The sequence below is a fragment of the Otolemur garnettii genome, unplaced genomic scaffold, assembly GCF_000181295.1.
Source record: "Otolemur garnettii isolate 467f Iridium unplaced genomic scaffold, OtoGar3 scaffold00045, whole genome shotgun sequence".
Classification (NCBI taxonomy): Eukaryota; Metazoa; Chordata; class Mammalia; order Primates; family Galagidae; genus Otolemur; species Otolemur garnettii.
The window spans coordinates 9,365,225-9,377,222 of record NW_003852440.1 but is presented as its reverse complement, the minus strand read 5'-3'; the positions used below and the strand labels follow the sequence as shown (position 1 = coordinate 9,377,222).

The window sequence follows — 11,998 nt, the reverse complement described above, 5'->3', positions numbered from 1 at the left end:
AAAATGGACAAATGTACACTCTACACTTAAGAGATACTTTAGTTCTGTGTAGTCTGCAGGCACAGAGAACCAAAATATAATTTTGGATTGTCAGTATGAGAACAGCCTACATGGAAAGAAATCTGAGGAATACAACAGTGCAATCTTTGGGACCCAGAGTGTGTATAAGCCCCCAAAGCAGCCAGGTTTTCCTGCCAACAGATCCCCCGACGCCTTACCTTTGGGGTCACCCATTCTTTCCGGTTGGGTGTCTGTGTCTTGAACATACACTTGGTCCAGGCAGTGATGTCTCCAGTACAGTAATAAGCATCACTCTTGAAGACCAGCTGGCCCGAGCATTCCTTGCAGGGAAGGAGGGCACCAAATGCTATGCCGTCAGCTACTCGGTCCAAAATCTGAAGCCAACAGAGAAATATATTGGCGAGAAAAGGAGGAACTATAAAAAAGGACATTTACCAAGTGGGATGAAAGAGCTTCATAGACTTGCCCGGGGAACTGGTATATGACAGAGCGTGGATTCTAACACCTTAAGAGACCTTATTTCCAACTGATGTGTTCCTGTCGCCCTTCAGTGATTTAGAAGTAAAGGCAAGCCCAGAGTATATCACATACGGTATAACATGCCAAGCTCAACTGCAGAGAATGATGGCAGGGAAGGGCCAGCTGTGGACAACGGCAGGACGCTGGCACACTATCCTTCAGGAGGGGGCTTTACTCCCTCAGGCTGGGCATCCCTTGGGGAGCTTAAGCAGAAGGCAGCAGAGAGAGGGCCTCAGGCCAAAGTACATGGCATCAACATGCGGGGCAAATAAATGGCCCACCAAAGCCCTCTCCAAAATTTCAGAGCAAGCGTTAACATGGCGGACATGTCTGGGGGGCTGTTAAAATCTGCCCTGCCTGCCCCAGGGTAATGGTGACCATGATGGCAGCGATCACCGTGCAACACAACTATGAAGTTTGATTTTTTTTGCAGTTAATACCAGTAGGTGTTCAAACGGAGGGCCTCCCACACTCCGCTGGGACATTTACCCCATGAAGACTGGATTGACCTTACATGTGTGTCCCACTTAACACAAAGGTAGCTCACCGCTGACTCCCCAGAAGGCACTTGCTGCTTGTTGAAGATAAGTAGTTCTTTCAGGTCATTGGTTGAACATGCTTTCTTTAGCTCGTCCTTGATGTTCCAGATCAGGTTGTTCTGGGCCTAAGGACAAGACCCAGCAGCTGAGAGACTAACTCTTTCCAAAGAAAGAAATTCCAACCGGAAGAAAAGCCCTGGTCTTGCTGCCCCTCTCATTAAACTTGTGTACAAGCTGAGCTGCCCCTCCAAAGGTGGGCTGATTTTTTACCTAGCCACATTCCTGTGAACACCAAATTAAACATGGAGCGTAGTCTCTCACAGAAAACTGCGGAAGGTGGGGAGGAACCCCCCTAGGGGTATTGGGAAGGCTACAGTCAAGACACCAAGGCCCCAGGAACTGATCCTGAGAGGTACAGGCAACAATCCAGAAGCAGTAGGCTGGGGCCAGGGCTCATGTTTATCAGCAACTGAAGGAGGTAGGGATGGCTGTTCTTCACCAATGTTACGAGGAAGTAGGAATGATTCCTAAATACCAATTTCCTTACTAGTATACTATATTCAGTAGCAGGCAGGATTGCACTTAAGCTCTTCTGCAAATGGAATATTCAGTCTTTAATACTAAGTGCCAACTCTTTATTGGACACTTTTACCTGTTCTCTCATTTATTCTCCAATAATAAACCATGCTGAGGAAGGTGGTAGCCTCCCCAGTTTAGAGAACGGGGTTAAGACTCCTCCTTCTCCAGGACAGTGGGCAAGTTATTTACCACCTCAGCCTCAGTCCTTACCTCTATAAAATGAAGATGAAAATGCCAACTCTACCATATCCCAAAGGGTTGCTTATCAGCACCAAAGGAGGATTTTAATGTGACTGCCAAAGCTGCAGGCACACATATTTGGGATTTTTTTTTTTTTTTTAGAGACAGTGTCTCAATTTATCGCCCTCGGTAGAGTGCCATGGCATCATAACTCACAGCAACTTCCAACTCCTAGGCTTAGGCGCTTCTCTTGCCTCAGCCTCCTGAGTACCTGGGACTACAGGGGCCTGCTACAATACTCAGCTATTTTTTGTTGCAGTTTGGTAGGGGGCCAGGTTTGAACCCGCCACCCTTGGTATATGGGGCTGGTGCTCTACCCACTGAGCCACAGGCACCGCCCAGGCACCCATATTTGTACTTGTTTCTCAGTTTCAAGTTTAAGGGCATTCCCTCTCTGGCTCCTTCCTGTAGCACAGAGCACAGTTACAGAGACACGAGAGCACGAGGACTAACTCTGGTGGTGAAGATTAAATGGAAGCAGAACCACGTCACTTGTGTGATGACCAAGGATGGGGAGCTAGGAGAACCATTTTAACTTTCTGACTTTCTTTAAATCTCTGACAAAATTGAAGAGAAAGAACACCAAATCCACTAAACAGCAAGTGCAAGCAGCACTCTGGTTCTACCTCAGCCAGATTTGGCACGCAAAGAATTTTTTTACCATCAGATGATCGTATCAAACTTGTGATTCTTATTAAGCAACTGGAAATTGCTTCTAATTTTTTTTGCAGTTTTGGCCAGGGGTGGGCTTGAACCCTCCATCCTGGGTATATGGGGCCAGCGCCCTACTCCTTGAGCCATAGGTGCCACCCAGAAATTGCTTCCAATTTTTATACCACCAACAAAAACTGCATGCTTATATAAGACACACAAGCAGATGGCTGATGGAAATCACGTTCTCCAGAACAGACTATTCTCTCTTAATTTCCCATTTTTTGACTAATAATTTTTACTTTGCTTCAACACAATGTAACCAACAAAGTGAAGCTAATTACATGTATGTCACAGTCACTGACCACTGATTTAATGGGTAGTTTTCTCCTGTTACTACCTGCCCTCTATTCCTTTTTATAAGGAGATAGCCATTTTAAAAATGTGAGAAAACTTTTTCTTCAAGTCACTTGTCTATGCTAGCAATCTTTAGCATTTTTAAATTTAATATTCAGTTTCCAATGTTTCCAAGTGGGTGCAGGATGTACAGTGATACATGAATTGGCTGAAGCACAATCCTCTACCACCCCAGTATGAGGGAACAGAGTAGTCTGGGCTTCTGTAGTCTAAAGTGGGTTTTCTTCCAAAGTAAGAATTGGTTTCTTTGGGAAGAGGGAAGAAAATAATCTAGGGAAAAAACCATGCTACTTAATGACAGATATCAATTTCATTATTCTTTTTTTTTTTTTTGAGATAGGAGCCTCAAGCTGTCCCCCCTGGGTGGAGTGTCGTGGCATCTCAGCTCACAGCAACCTCCAACTCCTGGGCTCAAGCGAGTCTTCTGCCTCTGCCTCCCAAGTAGCTGGGACCACAGGCATCCACCACAATGCCCAGCTATTTTTTGGTTGCAGCCGTCATTGTTGTTTGGCGGGCGGGGGCTGGATTCGAACCCGCCACCTTGGGTGTACGTGGCTGGCGCCTTAGCCACTTGAGCCACAGGCGCCGAGCCCATTATTCTTAAAAGTCTTGGTAAGTAAGACAGAACTCTCGAATTTTCATTTTAGAGTGAGGAAGAGAGAAAGTTGAAAGGAGGCACAAAGCTCAGAACTCACCTTGAGGGCCTTTTCAAGTTTACTATCCTTGTCTTTTTCTTTTTTAGATTTCTTCTTGGCCACTTCATCCATTCCATCTATTTCATCACCTTTTCTCTTTCTGAAAAGACACAAGGACATAAAAGAAAGAACCAGAGCCATTAAAAATTTGGCACTCTGGCTGGGCATGGTGGCTCACGCCTGTAATTCTAGCACTCTGGGAGGCCAAGGCAGGTGAATTGTCCTGAGCTCAGAGGCTGGGGACCAGCCTGAGCCAGAGTGAAACTCCATTTCTACCAAAAAAAAAAAAAAAAAAAAACCAGGCAAGTGTTGTGGCAGGTATCTGTAGTCCCAGATACTTGGGAGGCTGAGGCAAGAGAATCACTTAAGCCCAAGAGTTGGAGGTTGCTTTAAGTTATGATGCCATGGCACTCTACTGAGGGCCACAAAGTGAGACTTTATCTCAATTAAAAATAAATAAATAAGTAAAAAATAAAAATTTGGCACCCGTGACTTGGGGCGTTATAGCACCTTACTGTCATTTTAAAGTCTCTCTGCAGGCCCTGTTCATACTTGTCGCATACCCTCAGAAATTTCAGATGTTCATTGTCCACACAGGAAATATTTGCAACTGAGAAGGCAAGAGACTTCATCCTTGTCAATTCTGCCAGCTAAGGAGGAGGGCTGGGGCTGCTCCAGGGCTCTGAACAACTTACTACAGGATCCAAAGCTCAGGCCCTATCTGATGTCAAAAACCTCATGTATTTCCTGGCACAAATGAGACAGCCTGGAACATTCTAGTAGTGACTGTGCTAAAGCCATAGGTGAGGAGCAGGGTTTATAGAAACAAACTGCCAGAGGCTAAGTCTCTCTAGCTAAACCACGAGGTTGCTCCCAAGGCCAGGAGGCTGTTTGCAGAGCTGTGCTGCCATGTAAAGCCCAGACAAGAAGTGGCAGCCAAACCACTGCTGATTGGTCCACACAGCTGGTTCAGCAAACACAGCAACGAGTTGCCCTAAAACCTGGGGGCAGGAGAGCTACAGTAGTTTAGGAGTCTCAGCTGTCACAAAGACCTGAGTTCAAATCCTTGCCTTTTTTACCCCTCATCCATTCAATAAGGAAAAGAATACCATCTTCTTTATAGGACTGTGGTGATGGTCAAAGGAAACAGCATCTAGCACACAACCTGGCATATCAAATGTGCTCCATACACTCTGGCTGTTGTCATGGTAGGAGCTCCAACACCTTTATCACATGCTGCAATGCCCTGGGGACTTTTGGTAACTTTTTATAGAGACAGGTCTTGCCATGTTGCCCAGGTTGATCTTGAACTCCAGGGCTCAAGCAATCCTCCTTCCTAAAAATGTTGGGATTAGATATAAGCCACTATATCCAGCTCCTGAGGACTTTTGGATCTCTAAGCCTGATATTCCAATTTGCTTGCACATTCATTCCAGAGCCACACCTGCTGCTATAATCAACAAATCTCTTCGCAGGTGTTACGAAGAGAAATAATTATGATAGCTACTCTATGATAGCCCACAGTCTCTGTCAAAGGAGCAGGTGCACACCAGGCCCTGCCACAGGGCCCTTGGCATGGTCATTAAGAAGTAATTCTTGGCTGGGCACAGTAGATCATGCCTGGAATCCTAGCACTCTGGACAGCTTGAGCTCAGGGGTTTGAGACGAGCCTACGAAGATACAGAGATCAGCTGGGTGTTGTGGCAGATGCGTGTAGTCCCAGCTACTCAGAGGCTGAGGCAGGAAGATCACTTGAGCCCAGGAGGCTGAGGTTGATGGGAGCCAGGCAGAGGCCATGGTACTCTAGGCCAGGTGACAGAATAAGATTCTATCTAAAAAAAAAACGGAAATTCTCTAGACGGAAACTGAAGTCTAGGCAAGAGCAGGAGGTATCAGATAGGTCTCTGTATCCTAACACCAAGTGAAACTTAAATTTTGAACTCTAAGTTGGGAAACTTATTATCCACTGTCCACCCCCTATCTAAAAATATCACTGTTCTCCCAGCACCACTCTTAGAAACCCAGACACAGGCTTGGCGCCTGTAGCTCAACCGGCTAAGGCGCCAGCCACCTACACCTAAGGTGGTGGGTTCGAATCCCCAGCCCGGACCCGCCAAACAACAATGATGGCTGCAACCAAAAAATAGCCGGGCGTTGTGGTGGGCACCTGTGGTCCCAGCTACTTGGGAGGTGGAGGCAGGAGACTCACTGGAGCCCAGGAGTTGGAGGTTGCTGTGAGCTGTAATGCCACGGCACTCTACCCAGGGGGTCTCAGCTTGAGGCTCTGTCTCAAAAAAAAAAAAAAAGAAAAAGAAACCCAGACACACAGGAACATGCCAACCTATCTATGAGGATGTCAAGGAGGTGTGATAAGACGATCATGTGGCGATCAGAGGAAATGTGGTGGATGACCTAGGCAAGAACACTCAAGATGGGGCAAGAGGGTGGTCTTTACAGTCTAAAGGGCTGCCATGGGAAAGCAAAACCAGCTTGTCCACGGAGATCAGACACTGGAACAGGGGAAAGACAACCGGGAAGCAGGTGTCACAGGGAAGCAGGCTGCAGCAATGAGCCCTTGGAGCCCTGGAGTCCTTCCCTACTGTGTGTGTCCTCTGCTCCCACAGCTCGACTGCTGCTGTCCCTCAGGCTACCTCTCCCTGGCATTCTGACAGCAAAAAGAAAACCAAGAGCTGGATGGATCTTTAGGGTTTGGGGGCCTTCCTCAAGCCCCTCTCTGAACCCAAGAGAGCCTCCAGGGTACTCTACCCACCCTTCACTCTTGACTCCCGGGAGCTGCTTCCTCAAGGCTTCTTTATCCTCTGCAGTGAGGAGGCTAAAGCCCTTGAGCTGGCTCGCGCTGTACTCAGGCCGGAAACCCAGCTCCTCCCTGTTCTTGACAAAGCAGTTTGGGTGGTACCAGCGATCAATCATGCCCAGCTGTGGCTTCTCTGGGTCCAGCATCTTCTTGGACAGGCGCATCTGGCCCTGCAGGAAAAACCATATGTGGTACCAAGGGAGTGACAGGTCCCAGCCAAGGCCTGTCTGGCAGCTCTAGGATTTAAGGCTGCTGGGATGTTCTGGCTCTCTCTGGCCACCAAGGACTGTGTGTTACCTTCCAGTCTCAGTGTTTTTTAAATCCCTAATGGCTGGCTACCACCTACCTACCTTGACAAGTGAGGAAATGGCAATGCTTCCTTGAAGATTTCTGTTGACCTGGGGCAGGTGTAAGAACACCAGCTGTAAGAAAACCTGGGCAGCTTGCACAACACCTGGGAAGGCCTCCATTGCAGCAAACACCTACTAGCAGGGATTTCTTGCCACTCCCACACTGCTATGGTCTCTTTAGTTAGTTTACACATATGAAGCCCCTTAAGAAGGGATAATAAAGGTACAGGCAAGACCTAGTCCTACCAGCCTGCCCAGGTTTTACTGCCCCCAGGCTGCTGACATACCTGGGAGAGTTCATTACATGCCTGCGAGGTCCAGACTCAGAGAACACAGCACGAGGGAATCCATGTCAGCATACAGCTTCTAGCACTCCCCTTCAAAAAGACCTTAACTTTTGCCTCAAGGTTTCAGCGGTTGAAGGTAGCTGCAGAAAATCTAGTAATCCCATGTTTTCCCTTTCTAAACACTCAGTGGCTCCCCTCACTTTCCTGTACAACACCTCAAGGAGGCAGAAACCTTGAATCAGCGGTTCTCAACCTGTAGGTCGTGACCCCTTTTTAACAATGAAAATACACTGCGGCATTAGGAAGGCTGAGAACCATGGCCTCAAATCAATGCCTTAATTAAGTTAATCAATAGTCCATGCAGGTCACACAGAGAAGGGTAATAAGGCTGGAGGGCATGAGCCTCCTCCATCCCCTCTCCTGCTATCTGACTGGCTGTCAGCCTTCAGGGACTAGAACTGGTGGAAGGCTGGTTAATAAAGTTCCTCTGATTAAAAAGAAGAAAACTGGAGGCTCACACTAGGGAGAAACACCTGCTTTCAACTTAATCCTACCATAGAACACAAACGGCCTCCCCACAGCCACTGCAGAGTCCATTAGAGACTTGTGTTATCACATTCCAGATGCTTCCAGGTATCCCAAGAGCAGATGCAGTGGCATGCAGGAGTACTGAACCAACAATGACTAAGTATGGACAGAACCGTGTAGAAAAAAAGTGACTGTCATCTCTAGTCTATGCTTTTTTTTAGTTTTGGGCTGGGTTTGAACCCACCAGCTCCAATATATGGGGCCGGCGCCCTACTCCTTTGAGCCACAGGCATCGCCCATCTCTGGTCTATGCTAACACCTCAATTTCTTTCCAACCACTGGTGCTGAACTAACATCCTAAAGCCCCTATTTCTTTTTTTCTCGAGACAGCCAATGGCACCCACCGCAAGCAATTTAGGAAGGCCAACTAGCGACCCGACCTCACACTCTCACCTTTTCTATCTTCTCCATACACCCCTTGCACGTGCTTCTGTTGGACTTGGCATACTCTGCTGCAAAGTCTCCCAGGGTCTTCTCTGTCTTGCTGCCACCTCCGGCCTGGCCTTTGCCTGAAGAATCAAGCACATGGCAACACTCATTGGAGCAGCCTCACAGTGTAGCTACACAGTCCCCTGCCCTCCTCCTTCACCTCCCCCGGACCCTTACACCCAGACACTTTGTGTGTGGGGAGACTACAATTGGCCCACTCATCCCCATCTGTTTGTGACCAGTGTGGCTGGTTAACACAGCTTAGTTTCTGGCCATAAAGTGACCTTCCTCAGATGTGCTTTGAGACAGCACCGTGTTAGCGGGCAGAGGGCTGTCTGACCTGCCGCCTCTCTCCATTTCCTCCAGAATCCTCTCGCACACTTGGGAAAAAGTACTAAGTGCTACCTTAAAAGCCTGGAACCATACGAAATTCTAACTCAGCTTTCTAATTTCCATTATACTTTATCAAAGTTAAATGTTAAAGAGACTATCTTGCTATAGATCAGACATAAGCACGTGTAAGATTTAAATGTGCGATAAAGGCATACTTCTAAACCCGTGGGGAAAGGCTGAATTATTTAATTGGGGACAAAAACTATATTCTTTTTTTTTGCAGTTTTTGGCCAGGGCTGGGTTTGAACCTGCCACCTCCGGCATATGGGGCTGGTGCCCTACTCTTTTAAGCTACAAGTGCCACCCTAAAGCTATATTCTTTTGTTGCATAAAAATAAATTCCCAGGCTGAATGTCTTCCAACTAATGTCAGGAATAAAACAAGGAGGCTGGGCGTGGTGCTCACTCACGCTTGTAATCCTAGCACTCTGGGAGGCTGAGGTGGGTGGATTGCTTGAGCTCTGGAGTTTGAGACCGGCCTGAGTAAAAGTGAGACCCTGTCTCTACTAAAAATAGAAAAATTAGCCAGGTGTGGTGGTGGGTGCCCATAGTCCCAGCTACTCCAGTGGCTGGGGCAAGAGGATTGCTCAAGCCCAAGAGTGTGAGGTTGCTGTGAGGCAGGAAGCTACAACACTGTACCCAGGGCCATAGAGTGAGATTCTGTCTCCAAAAAACCTCCAAACATTTCTACATATGAGCAATAAACCTGTTGGAAAAAGAAAACACAGTGCTATTGAAATAACACTAAAATACATTAAATACTTGAGAGAAATTTAGCAAAAGACAGATAAGATCTCTAATTCCAGCAAAATCTTACCACTTGCATGTAGAGATCTTTCATATAAAGAAGATCTAAATAAATAAAGGGATACATTATGTCTATAGATTGAAAGAATCAATCCGTTAATATGTCCATTATCTGCAACTTGATGTAGATTTGATGAGATGCCAAATCCCTAGCAGCTGTAATTTTAATAGCTCCAAACTGGTAACAACCCAAAACTCACCAATAGGAATATGGTTAAACAAATTCAAGATAAACTCCCAAAAGGACTATTGCTCAGCAATAAAAATGAATGAATGACACACAGATGACCTGGGTGAGTGTCACAGACATTATGCTGAGTGTATGAGAGGGCTTACACAATTCCTTTTTTCCCCTGAATCAGGCAAAATTAATCTATGGACATGGTAGGGGAAAGAGGGAGGGAGTCACAGTGTGTGGCACAACTCTTTTTTTTTTTTTTTGAGACAGAGCCTCAAGCTGTCCCCCTGGGTAGAGTGCCATGGCATCACTCTCACAGCAACCTCCAACTCCTGGGCTCAAGTGAGTCTCCTGCCTCCGCCTCCCAAGTAGCTGGGACCACAGGCGCCCGCCACAACGCCCGGCTATTTTTTGGTTGCAGCCGTCATTGTTGTTTGGCGGGTCCGGGCTGGGGATTCGAACCCGCCACCTTAGGTGTACGTGGCTGGCGCCTTAGCCGGATGAGCTATAGGCTATAGGCGCCGAGCCATGTGGCACAACTCTTAGGGGCAGGACATAATTATAAGAGGGACTTTACCTAACAAATATAATCAGTGTAACCTGGTTCTCTGTACCTTCAGTGAACCCTCAACAACTTAAAAAAAAAATTAACATATGGGACAGAAAACAGAACAGTGGTTACTTGAGTTGGGGAAAGAGGATTTTCTGGGCTGACAGAAATGTTTATAACTTGATGAAGTTATATTAGATAAATGTACAAATTTGTCAAAAATCATTTTCGTGTGTATATAACTGTATGTAAATTTAAAAAATTCCACATAGGCTATCAAAGACATACCACAAATCAGAAGACAAGTATGACTACATAAACATCAGTCAAAACTAAAATACAACAAAGCTAAAATAAAAATGTCAAACTGGGAGAATTATTTGTAAAATGTTATGACAGAGAATTATTATCTTTTATATTAAGACAAAATACTCCCAAAGAAAAATAAGGCAAGGACACAGGCGAACATCAGAGTAATATAAATGGCTTAACAAAAAAGGTTGATAACCATATGACAAACATTCCACCTTACTAGGAGTGAAGTGAAAAAGAAAGAATCTACTAGGAAACCGTGTGCTGGCAGAGAATGGATAGATGACACGCTGCTGGTACAGCGCCACTGATACAACCTGGCTAAAGGCAATTTGGATATACACAGTAAGTCTTAGAACTATCCATCCCTCTTTCACTTCTTGGAATTAAGGAAAAAACTAGACAGGTGCTTAAGTTATACAAGAAGTCTGCAGCAGGTCTGTTTATAATACAATGAGGTTAAAATTCTGTTCTGAAGGGCAAGAGTTTGGATTTGAATCCCCAACTCAGGCATTTACTACTGGTTATAACTCTAGGCTAGTTACCTAACTTCTTTGTGCTTGAATTTCCTCATCTCTAATAACAACTGCCAAGGACACAATACAGTTAATATATGTTAACTGCTTGAAATGGGCAGGCTCTTCAGCAAGTTCTCACAAAATGAATACTATGTATCTTTTAAAAATAAGGGGGGGGCAGTGCTCACATACCTCGGGGCTGGTGGGTTCAAACCTGGCTGGGCCCTGCTAAAACAACAATGATAACAGCAACAAAAAATCGTCAGATATTATGGCAGGTGCCTATAATCCCAGTTACTTGGGAGGCTGAGGCAAGAGAATCTCTTAAGCCCAAGAGTTTGAGGTTTCTGTGAGCCATGACACTCTACCTAGGGAGACAGCTTAAGACTCAAAAAAAAAAAAAAAAAAAGATGGAAATTTATAACTTTTAACCCAGAAAGTGTGAATAGCAATGCACAGGCTAATGCCACTCAACATTAGGGAAATGCAAATCAAAACCACAATAAGAGACCACTTCACACACATCAAGATGGTTGCCAAAAATAAATAAATAATAAACACATATTGGCTCGGCATGGTGTGTTTTTACAATCTTTTTACAATCATTTACAATCTTCGTACTCTGGGAAGCCAAGGCACTTGAGTTCAGGGGTCCGAGACCAGCCTGAGCAAGAGCAAAACTCTGTCTTGACTAGAAATAGAATACTCTAAATAGAAAACTAGCTGGGCACTGTGGTGGGTGCCTATAGTCCCAGCTATTCAGGAGGCTGAGGCAAAAGGATCCCTTGTGCCCAAGAGTTTGGGGTTGCTGTGAGCTATGATGATGCCACATCACTCTATCCAGGGCAACAGAGTGAGACTCTATCTCAAAAAGAAAAGAAAGGCTTGGTGCCTGTAGCCCAGTGGTTAAGGAGCTGATCACATACACCAAGGCTGGTGGTTTTGAACCCAGCCCAGGCCTGCTAAACAAAAATGACAACTACAACAAAAAAATAGCCATGCGTTGTAGCGGGTGTCTGTAGTCCCAACTACTTGGGAGGCAGAGGCAGGAGACTTCCTGAGCCCAGGAGTTGGAAGTTGCTGTGAGCTGTGATGCCTCAGCACTATACCG

The 11,998-nt window shown here is 45.9% G+C and overlaps 1 protein-coding gene across 2 annotated transcripts in view; it reads right to left on the bottom strand.

The window, feature by feature from the left end:
- Positions 1-11,998, bottom strand: part of PARP1 (poly(ADP-ribose) polymerase 1) — a 52,046-nt gene that overhangs the window by 29,543 nt on the left and 10,505 nt on the right. For both annotated transcript variants that reach the window (XM_003790989.1, XM_023513884.1), the window contains exons 3-7: positions 8,095-8,210; positions 6,432-6,646; positions 3,662-3,761; positions 1,088-1,204; positions 219-395 (exon numbers count right to left, since the gene is read on the bottom strand). In XM_003790989.1, coding sequence (XP_003791037.1) covers positions 219-395; positions 1,088-1,204; positions 3,662-3,761; positions 6,432-6,646; positions 8,095-8,210 — 725 coding nt within the window. The remainder of the gene's footprint in view (positions 1-218; positions 396-1,087; positions 1,205-3,661; positions 3,762-6,431; positions 6,647-8,094; positions 8,211-11,998) is intronic.